Source organism: Notamacropus eugenii, chromosome 1, assembly GCF_028372415.1.
Source record: "Notamacropus eugenii isolate mMacEug1 chromosome 1, mMacEug1.pri_v2, whole genome shotgun sequence".
In the NCBI taxonomy this organism is placed as follows: Eukaryota; Metazoa; Chordata; class Mammalia; order Diprotodontia; family Macropodidae; genus Notamacropus; species Notamacropus eugenii.
Window position 1 is genome coordinate 602,223,226 of NC_092872.1, and position 18,906 is coordinate 602,242,131.

The 18,906-nt window shown below is 39.0% G+C and overlaps 1 protein-coding gene across 8 annotated transcripts in view; it reads left to right on the forward strand.

The window, feature by feature from the left end:
• The window catches only part of ENTPD6 (ectonucleoside triphosphate diphosphohydrolase 6), a 60,022-nt gene that overhangs the window by 30,255 nt on the left and 10,861 nt on the right, over positions 1-18,906 (forward strand). For 4 of the 8 annotated variants that reach the window (XM_072634639.1, XM_072634642.1, XM_072634643.1 and 1 more), the window contains 3 exons: positions 1,301-1,393; positions 16,884-17,024; positions 17,843-17,883. In XM_072634639.1, coding sequence (XP_072490740.1) covers positions 1,301-1,393; positions 16,884-17,024; positions 17,843-17,883 — 275 coding nt within the window. The remainder of the gene's footprint in view (positions 1-1,300; positions 1,394-16,883; positions 17,025-17,842; positions 17,884-18,906) is intronic. The other 4 variants (XM_072634641.1, XM_072634645.1, XM_072634646.1 and 1 more) reach the window with 2 other exon arrangements.

Consider the following 18,906-nt stretch of genomic DNA (forward strand, 5'->3'; position numbering starts at 1 on the left):
TTTGACATTGTATAACATGAGATACGCTACATGGAAATCCATCTGAGATCCTGAGTTACTTTATTGTAGTTAGCTATAAAATTGAGTAGTATTAACAAGCTTGCTAGATTTTATAGTTTCATCTAATGATTCAAGTTCTCAAAAAATTCATTTTAAGTTTGCTATGTTAGGAGATTATTTTATTCCCATAAATACTTTTTTATATTAATTTGGAGGCTGGGGCTTAGTTTCAACTCTGTCTCTAGCTTCTCATTCCTTAATTGCTGAAAATCAGTCATACTTCCATTGTTGTAGGACACTGACAACTTAAAATGAATGATGGTTCTCCTCTACAGGTGTCATTTTATGAAATAAGACTTTTAAATTTATACCAAAATTAATGCCAGTTTTTAGCATTGATAGATCATCATCTCTTCTCTATCACACACTAGTTTCAAAAGCTTAGAAAATTTGTCTGCTAATCATAATTTCATTTCTCCTTTGCATATCCTGCTTGTATCCCTTTCTAAAATTTTATTCTGAAACAATCTCCAGTTTTAATGATGCTCATAATCACAAAGGTGCCACCACCCACAAGGTACTCTATGGGGCTCAGACTATGTGGACCTGTCTTTCAGTGGTCAGCAACCTCTCAGCTGACCATACAGGATTTAACAGTAGGTTCATTAGAGCTCAGGCTCTCATTGGATGTGGAGTCATGTCATTATTGTGGTTCCTTGCTCTCCTGTCCTTGAAAATGACAGATGCTCTAATTTTTCTTCTTCTACCTAGGATATTAATTCCCAATCTCCATATTGCCCTTCACAATCATAGGTCAGGAAGCTGGGATGAAAAGCTATTCACTGTTAAAGATTTGGGTTCTCGGCAGAAACTTCTATTTCCTTAAAAAGTAATGTTTTATTTGTACAAATGCTAATTGTTGAGGGCTTGGGGGAGGGGGAGAGGTTTGTTTTTGTTTTTCATATCTGAATGTCTTGTCTAAATCTCTAGTCACTAGTAAATCACTCGTTTCTATTCTGGAATAATCTGGAACTTTTTCTAATGTTTTACGGAAAACTTGGTAGGCAAAAATCAAGTTTTTCTTTTGCTCAAACTAAAATTCATCACTCAGTCTTTGAAAAGAGGCCTTGCAAGTGGAAGCTTAGTGTCTTAAGTATGACTTCTTCCTCAGAAGCCAACTCAGAAGCATTTGAAATTCCAGACCAGCAACACAGTGGAATGCCTCTGTGCTGGAATCCAAATGCCCATGCTGGTTCCGTGTCTTGTCCTTGTAACATGATATTTATGATTTTGATTTCAGACAAGGAGTTGGTTAGCCCCTGCTTTCCTTCCACTTTTCATGGAGAATGGGAACATGCTGAAATAACATACAAAATTTCAGGGCACAAAACAGGTATGGCTGTTCCTTCTGCTTATTCTTTTCACTTTCAGGATATTGACAGATTAAAGAACAACCTTCTGAGAAGTTTAGTACCTTGTATTTTTTAAATTTGCTTCAGCAACCTTTTAGAAAAAGGAAGTGTCACCAAGCCTGTGTCATGAAAAAAGAAAGAATAGTCTCAAGAGTTCTAGAGATTTTTCTCCCCAGGGTTTTGTGATAAATTAGCAGAAACAAGGGTCATTTTCCTATGCTTTTTCCCCTACTTATTGGTTCACTGTTGTATCAGTGCAGAGTCTTCCATGAAGCCAAGAATTCTTTCAAGCCCGAAGATCATAAAGACTGGCTCATAAAAGTCATCATAATCACTGAGAGTATTTATTAAGTGCCTCCATACACATTAAGCTGTGGTGAGAACTATCCCATCAGTATCAAGTTAAATAGTCACACTGTCCTCACAGCCTAAGAATGCACCTAACGTACAGGGTCTTGGACAGAACACAAAGGGAAGGAAGTTGGATGAGAAGTGGAGAGTGAGCTGTGAAATTTAATTAGATGAACAAGTTGTATATAAGAGTCACAGTTTCCCATGCCTTTCTCTTCCTGGCCTTTGTATATGGAAATGTCCGTGTTAGTCATTTTCTCATTCATAATAAAACAATTTTTAAAGCATACAAAAAAGAAAGAAAGAAAAACTTAGATGTAGAGTTCTAAGCCAAGAATAAGTTGGAAACCACTGCACTAGGCAACAATACTAAGTCTAAGCATACAATTTGGTATTCCATAAGTCTCTCTACATCCCCTGCCAGCCCTGTGTGCCTTTTTTCCAGAAAGGGTATCTTTTCCTAACAAGCTCTTGCCGTCCCAAGGACCTGGCAAAATAATTCTTCTTCCACTCACTCAATCACCCACCCACCCTTGGGATTTGGAGCCGAACAAATGTATCTGTGCTGTTGGCAAAGAAACATAATGCTTTTGCCAAGTTTGTGAATAGGAAAGGGGGTGGAATTTTGGCATTTTCGCTTTGGCAACTGTTGCCACAGAAATAATTTCCCACTCATCTCTCTCCATGCTGCCTAGCAAGGAAAAAAATGAAACTACTGCAGATAGCCCTGTCAGTGGGTTCCTTCAAATGATAGTGAATCTGCTACTCAACCTTAGGCAGTCCCCTATTTTAGGAACAGACTATTGCAAAAAATAATTTATATTTATAAGTCAGTAGTTTAGAAATTGGAATATGTTTTCCTGTAGAAACAGTGACAGAAACCCTTACGTTCCCAAACCACTTCACAACAAAACCATTTAATTTATGAATTATCTGTACCTGAAGTATGTTAAGTCTAGTGTTGGAAAATACAACCATTTATACATGTGTTGCACCCTTATACAAAACTTACCTGTTAAGCACTTGTGATTTGCAGAGCACTGGAGAAAATTATTACAATAATTAAGAAGAAATAATTAAGGCATGGTCTTTGCACTAATAGAGTTTATTTTACAGTCTAGAGCAGGGGTGGAAAACCTGTGGCCTCAAGGCCACATTTGGCCCTCTAAGTCCTCCAGTGCCACGCTTTGACTGAATCCAAAATTTACAGAACAAATCCCCATAAGAAAAGGATTTGTTATGTAAAACTTGAACTCTGTCAAAAGGCCAGGGACCTAGAAGACCACATGTGGCCTCAAGGCCACAGGTCCTCCACCCCTGGTCTAGAGAGAAGATACAATATATACACAAATGTGCAATGCTACAGAAATATAAATCTAGCAGAGAATAAACTATTAATACATAAGGCAGCTAAAATGTGCTTTTGCAAGGTTAGAGGAAAGAGTGATCTTTTCTGATTAGGGAAGTCAGAGAAGGCTTCCTGAAGGATCTTGAGCTGGATCTTAAAACAGATTTTAACCCCAAAAAAGATAAATATCCATGTCTGATAATAAAATTATATTTGGAGTCCTACCATATACGCTATCTTGTTTTATGACTCATTAGTGCACTTATTATATTAATATGTGTTGATATCTTACTCCTCTATAATACTATCTCCTTGAAGGTAGAGACTGGGTCTTCTATAACCTTTATATTTCCTAGCACTTAGAACTGTATAGTCCACATAACAGCCTTGGCAGGATCAGGTCATCATAGTCCTTAACTTCCTCCCTGTTCCACCTTCCCCCCACCAACCTCTATGTAGGCATTGAGAATAGGAACTTTCCTAGTTCCAAGCCATGGACAATAACTCCTGTGGCATAGGATAGGGGCTCCATGGTGAGTCAGGTGAAGGACTTCAGGGTTAGAGGGTGAAAGGTTGGAGACTAGGAGCTTTTTGAAGAGTAGAACAGTGATGAAGATTGGGAAAGATGATCTAGACTAGTTTGAAGGGAACAGTTTGAAGAGTTTGGATGTGAAGTAGAAAAAACAGATTTCAGGATGAATAACCATGGAGGGTCTAATACTTCCTGTCAATGTGAAACTCCATTGTCTATCCCATTACTCCTTTTCTCTCCTGGGTACCACCTGGTCCACTAAAGAGTGTTAGACTTGGAATCATGAAGTCCTGGGTTCAAATCTTGCCTCTGATATTTATTGGCTATGTGACTTTTGACAAGTCATTCTCTCTCAGCCTTAGTTTCCTCATCTATTAAATGAGTATAATCTATTATTATATTATTATTATATGAAGATAATCTATTATCTATTAAGGATAATACCTGCAGGACCTACCTCAGAGGATTGTTGTAAGGTTCAGATGAAATGTGCACACTTTCAAGAGTTGTATAAATGTCAGTTGTTGGTCTTTTAACCTGGGTTTCCCTCCTCCCCTGGCCCTGTTTGAAAAAGAACACTGGCTCATATCTTCTCCCCTATCCAATAGCCCTTTTAAGGCTTTTTTTTTTCAAGGGCATTTTTAAGGGCATTGCCATAACAATGGAGAACAGATAAAGATAAAAAACTTTCTCTCCTATTTTCCTTTACTTCTTCTTTCTCCTTTTCCTCATCTTAACCTTGTAGGTAAAAATAAACATAATGATGCTATGTATTTGGGTACACAAAGGGCTAAAGTATAAGATTCATCTCCTGAGCATTTCATCCTAGTTTTAGGGTTTTTTTTTTTTTTTTTAATGTTTAACAATCACTGCCATACAATTGCGATTTTATCCCTCCCCACCCACCCCCCACTACCTCCCTCCCTCCCCACGACTGCATACAATTCTGTATAGATTCTACATATACTTTCCTATTGAGTATATTTTCACTATAGTCATGCTATGTAGTCAGACTAAGATAAATGAAAGAATCCGTATAACAAATCAGAACATGATACACAAACAGATACACATACACAAACATGATCTGCTACATTATGTGAGTGACTTCCATATTTCTCTCTCTGAGTGTGGAAGGCATTTTGCCTTGAGGTCCACCATTGGGATTTTTTTTTTTTTTTCAGAAGTTCTTGTGTTATTACAAAAATCTAAGTCTACCAGAAAAAGCTCTCACACACTGTGGTTGTTGCTGTGCATAAAGTTCTCCTGGTTCTGCTCCTTTCACTCAGCATCAGGTCATATAAGTCCTTCCAGGCCTCTCTGAAGTCTTCTTGTTGATCATTTCTTATGGCACAATAGTACTCCATTACATTCATATACCATAATTTATTCAGCCATTCCCCAATTGATGGACATCCCCTTGACTTCCAGTTTTTGGCAACTACATAGAGTGCTGCTATAAATATTTTTGTACATGTGGGACCCTTTCCCATTTTTATGATCTCTTGGGGATATAGTCCTAGTAGCGATATTGCTGGGTCAAAGGGTATGCACATTTTTGTAGCCCTTTGGGCATAGTTCCAAATTGCTCTCCAGAATGGTTGGATGCGCTCACAGCTCCACCAACAATGAATTAGTGTTCCAACTCTCCCACATCCTCTCCAGCATTTATCATTTTCTTGTTCTGTCATGTTTGCCAATCTTATAGGTGTGATGTGGTACCTCAGAGTTGTTTTGATTTGCATCTCTCTAACCAATAGTGATTTAGAGCATTTTTTCATATGATTATAGATAGCTTTAATTTCTTCCTCTGAAAATTGCCTGTTCATATCCTTTGACCATTTATCAATTGGGGAATGACTTGTATGATTATACATTTGGGTCAGTTCTCTATATATTCTAGAAATGAGGCCTTTATCCCCGAGCTTAGCTGTGAAAATTTTTTCCCAATTTACTACATCCCTCCGGATTTTGGTTGCATTGGGTTTGGTTGTGCAAAAACTTCTCAGTTTAATGTACTCAAAGTTATCCATTTTGCATTTCATAATGCATTCTATCTCTCCTTTAGTAAAGAATTCTTCCCTTCTCCATAGATCTGATAAATACACTATTCCTTGCTTCTCCAGTTTATTCATGGTATCAATCTTTATACCTAAATCATGTACCCATTTGGACTTTATTCTTGTGTACGGTGTCAGGTATGGGTCTATGCCTAATTTCCGCCACACTGTTATCCAGTTTTCCCAGCAATTTTTGTCAAGCAATGAGTTCTTATCCCAGAAGCTGGGGTCCTTGGGTTTATCAAACAGAAGGTTGCTATATTCCTTGCCTACTGCATCTTGAGTGCCAAGTCTATTCCACTTGTCTACCTCTCTGTTTCTTAGCCAATACCAAGTGGTTTTGATAATTGCTGCTTTATAGTACAGTTTAAGGTCTGGTAGCGCTAGGCCACCTTCCCAAGCATTTCTTTTCATTAGTCCCTTTGATATTCTGGACCTTTTGTTTTTCCAAATGAATTTTGATATTATTTTATCCAGCTCTAGAAAGTAATTGTCTGATAGTTTAATTGGTATGGCACTAAATAAGTATATTAATTTGGGTAGAATTGTCATTTTTATTATATTAGCACGGCCTACCCATGAGCAACTGATGTTTTTCCACTTACTTAAATCTGACTTTATTTGTGCAAAAAGTGTCTTGTAATTGTGTTCATATAGTCCCTGGGTTTGTTTTGGCAGGTAGACTCCTAAGTATTTTATACTGTCTACCCTAACTTTAAATGGGATTTCTCTTTCTATCTCTTGCTGTTGAACTTTGTTGCTAATATATAGGAATGCAGAGGATTTGTGTGGGTTTATTTTGTACCCTGCAACTTTGCCAAAGTTGTTTATTAATTCAAGTAATTTTTTACTTGAATCTCTGGGATTCTCTAGGTAAATCATCATATCATCTGCAAAGAGTGATAACTTAGTTTCTTCTTTGGCTATTCTAATTCCTTGAATATCTTTATCTTGTCTAATTGCTACAGCTAACATTTCTAGTACCATATTGAATAATAGTGGTGATAATGGACAACCTTGTTTCACCCCTGATCTTATTGGGAATGCATCTAGCTTATCCCCATTGCATATAATGCTTGCTGAAGGTTTTAGATAGATACTGCTTATTATTTTATGGAAAGTTCCCTTTATTCCTACGTTCTCCAATGTTTTTAGTAGGAATGGATGTTGTATTTTGTCAAAAGCTTTTTCTGCATCTATTGAGATAATCATGTGGTTTTTGTTAGCTTTGTTGTTGATGTGGTCGATAATGCTAATAGTTTTCCTAATATTGAACCAGCCCTGTAGTCCTGGTATGAATCCTACCTGATCATAATGTATTAATCTCGTGATAAGATGCTGTATTCGTTTTGCTAAAATCTTATTTAAAATTTTTGCATCTATATTCATTAGGGAAATTGGTCTATAATTTTCTTTCTCTGTTTTGTCTCTTCCTGGTTTGGGTATCAAAACCATATTTGTATCATAGAAAGAATTTGGGAGGACTCCTTCTTCCCCAATTTTCAAGAATAGTGTATGTAGTATTGGAATTAACTGTTCTTTAAATGTTTGATAGAATTCACTTGTGAATCCATCTGGCCCTGGAGATTTTTTCCTAGGGAGTTCATTGATGGCTTGTTCAATTTCTTTTTCTGAGATGGGGTTGTTTAAGTATTCAACTTCCTCTTCTGTTAATCTGGGCAATTTGTATTTTTTAAAATATTCATCCATCTCGTTTAGATTGTCGAATTTGTGGGCATAAAGTTGGGCAAAGTAGTTTCTAATTATTGTTTTAATTTCCTCCTCATTGGAGGTGAGTTCACCCCTTTCATTTTTAATGTTAGTAATTTGGTTTTCTTCTTTCTTTTTTTTGATCAGATTAACCAAAGGTTTATCAATTTTATTAGTTTTTTCATAAAACCAACTATTGGTTTTATTTATTAGTTCAATAGTTTTCTTTATTTCAATTTTATTAATCTCTCCTTTGGTTTTCAGTATTTCTAATTTGGTATTTACTTGGGGATTTTCAATTTGTTCTTTTTCTAGCTTTTTCCACTGCAAGCCTAAGTCATTGATCTCCTCTTTCTCTATTTTATTTATGTAAGCATTCAGAGATATAAAACTTCCCCTAATAACTGCTTTTGCAGTGTCCCATAAGTTTTGGTACGTTGTCTCACTATTGTCATTCTCTTGAATGAAGTTGTTGATTGTTTCTATGATTTCTTCTTTAACCCAATCCTTCTTTAGAATTAGATTATTTAGTTTCCAATTGATTTTTGGTTTCTCTTTCCATGGCCTTTTATTACATGTAATTTTTAATGCATTATGATCTGAAAAGGATGCATTGATTATCTCTACCTTTCTGCACTGGATTGTGAGATTTTTATGTCCTAGTACATGGTCAATTTTTGTAAATGTTCCATGTACCGCTGAGAAAAAGGTATATTCCTTTCTATTCCCATTTAATTTTCTCCAAAGATCTATCATATCTACCTTATCCAGAGTTTTATTTACCTCCTTAACCTCTTTCTTGTTTATTTTAAGGTTGGATTTATCTAGTTCAGAGAGGGGGAGGTTGAGGTCCCCCACTAGTATAGTTTTGCTATCAATTTCTTCCTTCAACTCCCCCAACCTCTCCTCTAAGAATCTGGATGCTATACCACTTGGAGCATACATGTTTAGTAATGATATTGCTTCATTGTCTATGGTGCCTTTTAGCAGGATATAGTTTCCATCCTTATCCCTTTTGATTAGATCTATTTCTGCTTTCGCTTTGTCTGAGATTAGGATTGCTACTCCTGCCTTTCTTACATGAGCTGAAGCACAATATATTCTGCTCCATCCTTTGACCTTTATCCTATGTGTATCCCCCCGTTTCAAATGTGTTTCTTGTAAGCAGCATATTGTTGGATTATGGCTTTTAATCCATTCTGCTATCCGTCTCCGTTTTATGGGAGAGTTCATCCCATTCACATTCACTGTTATGATTACAATCTGTGTATTTCCCTCCACCCTCTTTCCCACCATTTGTGCTTTTAGCTCTCCCGTCTCCCTTCCCCTCCTCAATAGTATTCTCTTTTCTCCCCCTCCTCCTGCAGCCTTTCCCTCCTTCTTTTAGCCCCCCTCCCTTTTAGTCCCCTTTACTCTTATTGCTTCTTTCCTCCCTTTTAGCCACCCTCCCCTTTCTTCCCCCTTCCCCTCCTACTACCTATAGAGCTAGTTAGGCTTATCTGCTTAAGATTATTGTTCCCTCCTTTGAACAAATCAGATGAGAGTACCTCTCAAACAATGCTCATCTCCCTCCCCTCCTTCCCTCTACTATAGTTTTGTACTTCTTCATGTGATATAATTTGCCATTTTCTGCTTCCCCCTTTCCACACCTCCTATTACATTCCCTTCTCATACTTAAATCATATTTTTGCCATGACATCATTTACTTTATGCCCGTTCCCTCTACATATATCCCTTTTATCATAATAGCTGCACAGTTCTCAAGATTAACAGGTAGCATCTTCCCTTACAGGGAGGTAAACAGATTGCCCTAATTGAGTTGCAAGTTTTTGTTTTTGTTTTTTCCCCTCTGTTTACCTTTTTATGGTTCTCTGGAGACCTGCATTTGAAGATCAAATTGTCTATTGAGTTCTGGTGTTTTGGTCAGGAAGCTCTGGAAATCCCTTATTTCGTTGAATGACTTTCTCCTTGCCTGAAATGTTATGCTGAACTTTGCTGGGTAGTTGATCCTCGGTTGGAGTCCCAACTCCTTTGCCTTACGGAATATTGGGTTCCAATTCTTTCGATCTTTTAATGTAGAAGCTGCAAGGTCCTGTGTGATCCTGACTGTGTGACCTTGATATTTAAATTGTTTCTTTCTGGCTGCTTGTAGTATTTTCTCCTTCACTTGATAGCTCTGGAATTTGGCAACTATATTTCTTGGGGTTTTGAGTTTGGGATCCCTTTCCGGTGGGGAACGGTGGATTCTTTCGATGACTATTTTGCCCTCTGAGTCTAGTACTTCTGGGCAGTTTTCCTTGATGATTTCCTGGAAGATATTGTCCAGACTCTTTTCTTCATCATGGGTTTCTGGCAGGCCAATAATTCTTAGATTTTCTCTCCTGGATCTATTTTCCAGGTCAGTTGTTTTTCCAATTAAATATTTTAGATTTTCTTCTATCTTTTCGTTCTTTAGATTTTGTTTGACTGATTCTTGTTGCCTCATTGAGTCATTAGTTTCTACTTGCCCAATTCTAATCTTGATCGTATTGTTTTCTTCAGTTAGCTTTCGCATCTCCTTTTCCATCTGGCCAATTTTTCCCTTTAAGGAGCTATTTTCTCCATTTAATTTTTGTACTTCTTTTTCCATTCGACCAATTTTCCCAGTTAGGTTTTGGGTTTCCTTTTCCATCTGATCAATTTTCCCTATTAGGTTTTGAGTTTCCTTTTCCGTTTGATTAACTCTTCCTTTTAGGGAATTATTCTCTCCAGTTAATTTTTGAACTTCCTTTTCCATTTCTTCAATTTTCTTTTTCAGATTGATATTCTCATCAGTGAATTCTTTTTTTATGGTTTTAAAATCATTGGCCAGTTTTTCTTTTATATCCTTCTTCAGACGTTCCAGGTAATCTAGTTGTGCTTGCGAGAAATTCATAGTCCCATCTGAGGTTTCAGATGGAAGTACAGTCTCAGCTCTGACCTCTTTGGTGTTTGTGTTTTGGTCCTTATCTCCATAGAAAGATTCTATGGTTTTTTCACTTTTCGTCTGCTTTTTCCGATTCATGATGTTGGCTGAGTGTTGTAGCTTTTGGTTCTTTCAGTCAGAAGATGCAGATCTTTTAAGTTGAGTTGATGTTTGTCTAGGCTAAAAGCAGGCTTTTTTTTTTTGTTTGTTTCCCAGATCAACCCTGGGTTTAGCTTGATAGGTGTGTGGGAGGTGTGGTCTGGTCTCAGGATATCTCCTCAGCTGGCCTGAGGCAAAGGCAAGGTCCGGGGATGCTGATCCCAGCTTCCCTATTGTCTTCCCTTTCCCCTGGAGGGCTGGGGCACGCCTAGAGGCTAATGCGTGTTCCCGCCCTTCCTGGGGCTCGTCTCCCGGCTGAGGCTTGCTTGGGTCTCAGTGCGAATTTTTCTCTGCCCTGGGTCGTCTGTCCCTCCAGATAGCCTCCACCACGGTAGGAAGAATCCCCCTTTGCCACCTCTCCAGCCTCTGGTGTTATGAGACCACCCGCCCCCTTCTGCTGTTCCTGCTGATCCAGGATTAATCTGGGGAAGAATTTTATGGTTCCCTCAGGGTCATCAGGGGGGAGGAGAGAGCACTTACTGATCACTCTGCCATCCCAGTTCCTGGAAGTTCAAGTAGTGACCCACCGAAGTCCGTCTTCAGGCTGAAGATTTCAAGGACTGCTGCGCTGATGTCTGGCACTCAGTGGCTCTCACCGGCTCGGCCTGGCTTATCTCCTGCTCCGCTGGTCTTGCCCGCCACTCTCGGGCTCCTCTGGTCCCCTCCGCCCTGCCGTGCCGACCACGCTGCGCTGTGCGCCGGGGTCTTACCCCCGCGGAACAGATCCCTCCCGTGGACCTTCCAGTCCAGCCTGGGCTCCGAATCTGTCAAAGTCCGTCTCCCACTGGATTCTACACCTCCAAAGTCTGGTCAGACTCTCCCCCCAGATATAATCAGAGGAGTTTTTCCAGGAGCTTAGGTGAGTCGTTGCTTTCACTCCGCCATCTTGGCTCCACCCCCTAGTTTTAGGGTTAAGAGACAGACCTCTGGAGGGGACAATGATGAGAAGGACCAGGCCTGGGAAAGCTGCCAAGCAGAGTCACAAAAGGAGATTCAGGAGTGGGAAGGATTAACCTCCACTAATCCTGCCATCCCAGGCCTTGTTCTGGACCAACTGGTCCTGGGGAAATGTAATTATGGAGCAGAGAATGGGAAAGAATGTCCTATTCTAGGTCATTCCTAAAGCAATTGGAAGGAAAGGGAGGGAGAGTTAATCACTGACTATAGGAAGGGAAAGGAAGTTTCTGTGACCCGTAGGCCACTTGAATTATTCATATGTAAGAGATGTATATGACTAGAATGTATGATTTGAGAATTACCTATAACCTCCCTGTTCTTCTAGAGGTACTTTTTTGGCTTTTAATTTCAGTTAATTTTTATATATCTTCCTTAACCAGACCAGACCAATCAAGAGACCTCATAAACCTTGTCTTAATGTGTTAACTTTGTACAGATCACCTACCTGTACTATGCATTTGATTTCTGTGTAAAATGAGGACACCCCACTTGCCTCTCCCTATCTCCTATGACTATTGTGAAGATAAATTGGCTAACATCTGAACTCAGAACTTTTCGGAAGAATTGTGCAAAATCAATCCAAATAATTATATCATTGTAGTTATTGCTGGACTTCCATTGCTCTGGAAACTTCATTCTTGTTTTCCCAATCCCCTAAGGCCCTTTCAGAGCCATAAAATTTTATTGTTTCAATCAATTCACAAGAATCTATTCGGTTCCCACCCTGTAACAGACATTATGCCAAGGACACAAAAACAAAAGTGAAATGGTCCCCATCTTCAACAAGCTTACTTATAGTTCTTCCTTGTCTGTGCTACAGAAAGATTTTGGAGCTTCTTGATCAGATAAATGACCTGGTCAGAGAGAAGCTTTGGGACAATCATTTGGCCAATTCTATGAAGTATAGACCTGAAGCAGGAAGCCATTTGGAGAGCTGTTTCATTAGTCCAAGTGAGAGAAGAAGAGATGATTATAGAGGGGCTGGATATAAGAGATTTGGGAGAGACAAAAATAAGATTTGGTATCTAATTGATTGGATATGTGGGCTGTGTGACAATGAGTAGGCAAAAGTGATACCAAGGTTATGAAGTTGTGCCCCTGACAGTAATGATGAATTTTTAAGAGATTGGAGGGAGAAGGGGAGATTAAAAGAGATGGGAGTTTGGGGGAAAAGATAATGATTTCTCCTTGGGCCTTTTGATTTTGTGATGCCTGTGAAATATCCAGTTCAAAATGTCTAATGAATACTGAGTAATGTGAAACTGGAGCTCAGGAGAGAAACTAGCTATATCAGGGAGTCACCTATACAGATGTGATGTAAGCCCATGGGAATTCATAAGGTCACCAAGTGAGGGAGTGTAGAGAGACAGAACTCTTTGGCACACCAAGTTAAGTGGGAATGATATGGATGCTAAACCAACAAAGGAGACTGGGAAGGAGTAGGGAGAGAACCAAGAAAAAGAACATCCAGGAAAACCAAAAATATATAGAAAGTATCCAGGAAGAAATAGTGGTCAGCTTTTTCAAGAGAGGTCACAAAAGATGAAAACTGAGAAAGGGCTATGAGATTTTACAATTATGTGATAATTGGTAATTTTGGAGAATAGTACAATTGGAAGCTATATTTAAAAGTGGTTAGAAAAAAATGAGAGGAAGTGAAGGCAATGAGTATAGGTAGTTTTTTCTAGGAAATTGGCTGAGAAAGGCAGAATATGGAAGGTAATGATGTGATGGTTGGGTCTAGTAATGTTTTCTTTAAAGATGGGGAGACTTGGGGAGGAGCCAAGATGGCGGGGTAGAAAGATACACATATGCTAGCTCCGAACCCACAGCCCATAAAATATCTGTAAAGAAGAACTCCCAATAAATTCTGGAGCAGCAGAAGCCACAGAACAACGGAGCGGACGAGATTTCTGTTCGAGAGAGCCCTGAAAAACCAACATGAAAGGTCCGTCACACCCCGGAACCTGGAGCAGAGCCCAGCCCTGCCTTGGCCGCACGGCACCAACAGGAGCAGATCCGAGCAGGCTTCGTGGACAGAATCTCCAGTGGCTGCGCAGGTCCCTTCACCCACAGGTGACAAGGGTCGGTGAGAGGGTCTCTTTGGCTGGTCGAGAGGGGAGTGGGGTGTCCCCATAACTCAGGCCCCCTCAGGAGGCAGCAGCGAACAGGGGCTCCCCAAGCAGGCAGGAGCCCGGATCCATTGTTGAAGGTCTCTGCATAAACCCCTGAGGGAACTAAGCCCTGTGTGGCGGCCCTGCTCCCACCTGAGCACCTCGACTTAATCTCAACACTGAATAGCAGCCCCGCCCCTGACCAAAGCTCTGAGGCTGGGAAGCAGCATTTGAATCTCAGACCGCAAGTGCTGGCTGTGCTGGCTGGGCTGGCTGGGCGGATCTGGAGGTGTGGTGGGTGTGGAAAGAAAACTCAGAAGTCAAGTCACTGACTGGGAAAATGCCCAGAAAAGGGAAAAAAAATAAGACTATAGAAGGTTGCTTTCTTGGTGAACAGATAATTCCTCCCTTCCTTTCTGATGAGGAAAAACAATGCTTACCATCAGGGAAAGACACAGAACTCAAGGCTTCTATATCCCACACATCCAAAATAAATATACCATGGTCTCAGGCTATGGAAGAGCTGAAAAAGGATTTTGAAAATCAAGTAAGAGAGGTGGAGGAAAAACTGGGAAGAGAAATGAGAGAGATGCATGAAAAGCAGGTCAATACCTTGCTAAAGGAGACCCAAAAAATGCTGAAGAAAATAACACCTTGAAAAATAGGCTAACTCAATTGGCAAAAGAGGTTCAAAAAGCCAATGAGGAGAAGAATGCTTTAAAAAGCAGAATTAACCAAATGGAAAAGGAGGTTCAAAAGCTTACTGAAGAAACTAGTTCTTTCAAAATTAGAATGGAACAGATGGAGGCTAATGACTTTATGAGAAACCAAGAAATCACAAAACAAAACCAAAAGAATGAAAAAATGGAAGAGAATGTGAAATATCTCATTGGAAAAACAACTGACCTGGAAATAGGTCCAGGAGAGAAAATTTAAATATTATGGGACTACCTGAAAGCCATGATCAAAAAAAGAGCCTAGACATCATCTTTCATGAAATTATCAAGGAAAACTGCCCTGAGATTCTAGAACCAGAGGGCAAAATAAGTATTCAAGGAATCCACTGATCACCTCCTGAAAGAGATCCAAAAAGAGAAACTCCTAGGAACATTGTGGCCAAATTCCAGAGTTCCCTGGTCAAGGAGAAAATATTGCAAGCAGCTAGAAAGAAACAATTCAAGTATTGTGGAAATACAATCAGGATAACACAAGATCTAGCAGCTTCTACATTAAGGGATAGAAGGGCATGGAATAGGATATTCCAGAAGTCAAAGGAACTAGGACTAAAACCAAGAATCACCTACCCAGCAAAACTGAGTATAATACTTCAGGGGAAAAAATGATCTTTCAATGAAACAGAGGATTTTCAAGCATTCTTGATTAAAAGACCAGAGCTAAAAAGAAAATTTGACTTTCAAACACAAGAATGAAGAGAAGCATGAAAAGGTAAACAGCAAAGAGAAGTCATAAGGGACTTACTAAAGTTGAACTGTTTACATTTCTACATGGAAATACAATATTTGTAACTCTTGAAACTATTCAGTATCTGGGTAGTGGGTGGGACTACACACACAGAGCACAGAGTGAATTGAATAGGATGGGATCATATGTTAAAAAAATGAAATTAAGGGGTGAGAAAAATATATTAGGAGGAGAAATGGAATGGGGCAAATTATCTCTCATAAAAGAGGCAAGCAAAAGACTTTTTAGTGGAGGGAAAAAGAAGGGAGGTGAGAGAAAAACATGAAGTTTACTCTCATCACATTCCACTAAAGGAAGGAATAAAATGCACACTCATTTTGGTATGAAAACCTATCTTACAATGCAGGAAAGTGGGGGAGAAGGGGATACACAGGGTGGGGGGGATGATGGAAGGGAGGGCAATGGGAGGAGGGAGGAATTTGAAGTCAACACTTGGGGAGGGACAGGATCAAAAGAGAATAGAAGCAATGGGGGGCAGGATAGGATGGAGGGAAATATAGTTAGTCTTACACAACACTACTATGATGGAAGTCATTTGCAAAACTGCACAGATATGGCCTATATTGAATTGCTTGCCTTCCCAAAGGGAGTGGGTGGGGAAGGAGGGATGAAGAGAAGTTGGAACTCAAAGTTTTAGGAACAACTGTCGAGTACTGTTCTTGCTACTAGGAAATAAGAAATACAGGTAAAGGGGTGTAGAAAGTTATCTGGCCCTACAGGACAAAAGAGAAGATGGGGACAAGGGAAGGGAGGGATGATAGAAGAGAGAGCAGATTGGTGACAGGGGCAATTAGAATGCTTGGTGTTTTGGGGTAGGGGTAGAGGACAAATGGGGAGAAAATTTGGAACCCAAAATTTTGTGAAAATAAATGTTAAGAGTTAAATAAATTAATTAAAAAAAAAAAAGATGGGGAGACTTGAGTGTTTTTTTAGGCATCAGGCAAGGAAGCAGTGATAGGGAGAAATTGAAGATGGGGAATGGCTACAGGAGTAATCTACTGAAGGTGATGGAAAGGGATGGAATTAAGTGCACATGTGGGGGAGCACATTTCAGATTAGGCCTCGATGAGGAGAAAGGCCACCTGATTATCAGAGGCAAGAGTAAAGGATCATAATATTAAGTGACTGTGCAATATGGAGAAGAGGAGAATACCGAGCTCACACTAATGGCTTTTCTCCGAACAGGAGATATTAATCGTTCATATACTTGCACCCATTTATGGATGGTAGTGTATGAGATTATATATTGTTGTGAAGAGTGCAGTAGAGAGCCCTGGATTCAGATCATGTCCATGATGCTTACAGTGGCTATGTAACCACTGGCAAAGCACTTACTATTTCTGAGTTTCCATTTCCTCATCTGCAGTATGTCTGTGATAATACCTATAGCATTTACCTCATAGGATTGTTATGAAGATTGAAGTATGTAAAGCTCTTTGCAAATCTTAAAGCTCCAAAAAGATACCAGCAGTTATTATCATCATCTCATTAGCCGTGTAGTCTAGAATTTTTTTTCTATTCAGGACTAACATAATGAAAATTCATTCAGCCTCATAAACTATTAACTTACTCTCCCCATCATCTTTTAATAGTTTAGTAATTTCCAGATCTGATTAAGAAAACAAGAAGCTTATGAGTTAATCTTTGGCATATTTGGCATCTTGTTTTGTGTTTAATTTGAATGACTTCACAAATTGAATATGCAGAACACCATTAGACCCTCACATATATTTTTTTTTAAGTTTTTTTCTTTTTAAGTTTTGCTTAGTGATTTTCAGAAACTGAAACCAATTGTGTGTTTCCTTTAATTTCAGGGGTTCACTTGTATGAATTGTGCTCTAAACGAGTATCAGAAATCCTCCATAATAAGGTGCATAAAACTGAAGAAGTCAAGAACTTGGATTTTTATGCTTTTTCTTACTATTATGATCTTGCAGCGAATGTTGGTCTCATAGGTAAGAATAATGATATTTGTCCTTTTCATGCCCGGTTTAGTAGTGCCAGAGTTAGGATGGTCTCCAAATGCCAGATCTCTTTTGTGACCTCCAGAAAGGCAGTGTCATAACCCTGCCTTAGGGACAGATACCTGGACAGAGCATCACTGCCCCTACTTTAATTGAAATTTGAAAGTAGCATGCATCATTTTTCTGAGGAAAGAATTTGCAAACCTTAAAGCACTATGCAAATGTAAGTTATTTTTGTATCACCACTTCCATCTAATTGATTATATCTCAAGCCTGTCCTCTAAGAAAGACTTGCAGTGGAAGGGACCAACTTACTGAATTCTACCAGCTTGTTCTGAGTAGTTCAGAATGGTCTAGAGACATAATCTAATTCATCTTTCTATATCCTAATGTGTGTTCATCCTTCATTGCCAAAGAAGACCATGCCATCAGAGAAATAATGACATGACTTGCACTTGACTTTGCTTTGAGTGAGGGAGGGCTGTATATCCTAATGAGATAAGCCAAGATTAAGAGTTTTGATCTCCTCGTGAGGAATAACTAAGTCCATTTCATTAGAGGGCACCATGGACCCTTTAATAAAGTGCTATTGACTTGGGGTTGGGTGGAAAGAGTCTTGATCTCCACTTGGTAGAAAATAAAACTGTTAGGTAGAGAGGTAAGTAGCATATATAAAGTAGATGAATTGAAAAATAAGTGGTGAACCTGGTCATTTCCTTTTAAACTAAAACCCAAATTGAAATATACTGTCTGGAGTTAGGAAGAAATAAGAATTTGAATCATTATGTGAAATTACCATCTTCGAATAGGCTCTGGATATGCAGTACTCAAATGGAACTGTGATCTTAATGTAAGTATTCCTTCAATGGTATAGAACAACCTACCTATGCCTGCCTTTCTTGTGTGATTTTTGTCTATGTCTTCCCATAAGTGTTCTGCAGGAGGTCCACACAGTATTCTGGGAGCCTTCCTCTCTACCTTTTTGACGTTACCATGATACCAATGGAACACATGGACTAACCACCAGCTATCCCATGATCTTGACATATGACCAACCCAACTTCTTTGTCACCCAGACATTTCTTTGATTACACCCTTTGCATCTCTTCTTTAGCATATTTCTTTGTTTATAATGTGTTGCAGCTTGCTCATACCCTTTATGAATCTCTCTGTTGCCCTTTGAACAGTCCTTCAATCTTTTAGAGTCTAAAGTGTACTGTAACTTGTAACCACACACACACACACACACACACACACACACATTGGTATTAAAGAAGTGGACCTTTGTTTCCAGAAGCAGTTTAGTTTAACTAAAGTATCTTTGTAGCATCCCAAAAGGCATCACAACCTATTTTCTTCCTGTTCAAACCTGTGCTTGGTTCATTGTCCATTTATACTGTCCATGATGTATGTATACTGATGAATGAGCTGCTCTGTAGGTTGTCTATTCAGCTGCATACTCATAGTCTGCACAATATTCTTCATTCGCTTTGTATATTTCTGTGAGATAGGACATATTCCTTTGGATTACTGGATCTCATTTAGCTTCTGCAATATTCCAGAGCTTGATGCAATTAACAGACTTTCACCTGGTAAAAGGAGAAGCTAGGGGACCTTGTCATCTATAAGGAATCCTTCTTTAATGTGGAATTGGTGTTAGGTTTCCATGACTATTATATATACCTTTGGCAAGTTTACATCTGGCTCTCTTATCCTTCACTTGTCATTAATGATCATCAAACAAAGTTAACTCAGTTACATCTTTCAATGAATCTTGTATAATTTTGATGTTTTTTTGTGGATTTCCTTGTTGGAGATTTTAATATAATTTAAAATTTATGACAAAAATCTTAAAAATTTAAGATTCAGATTG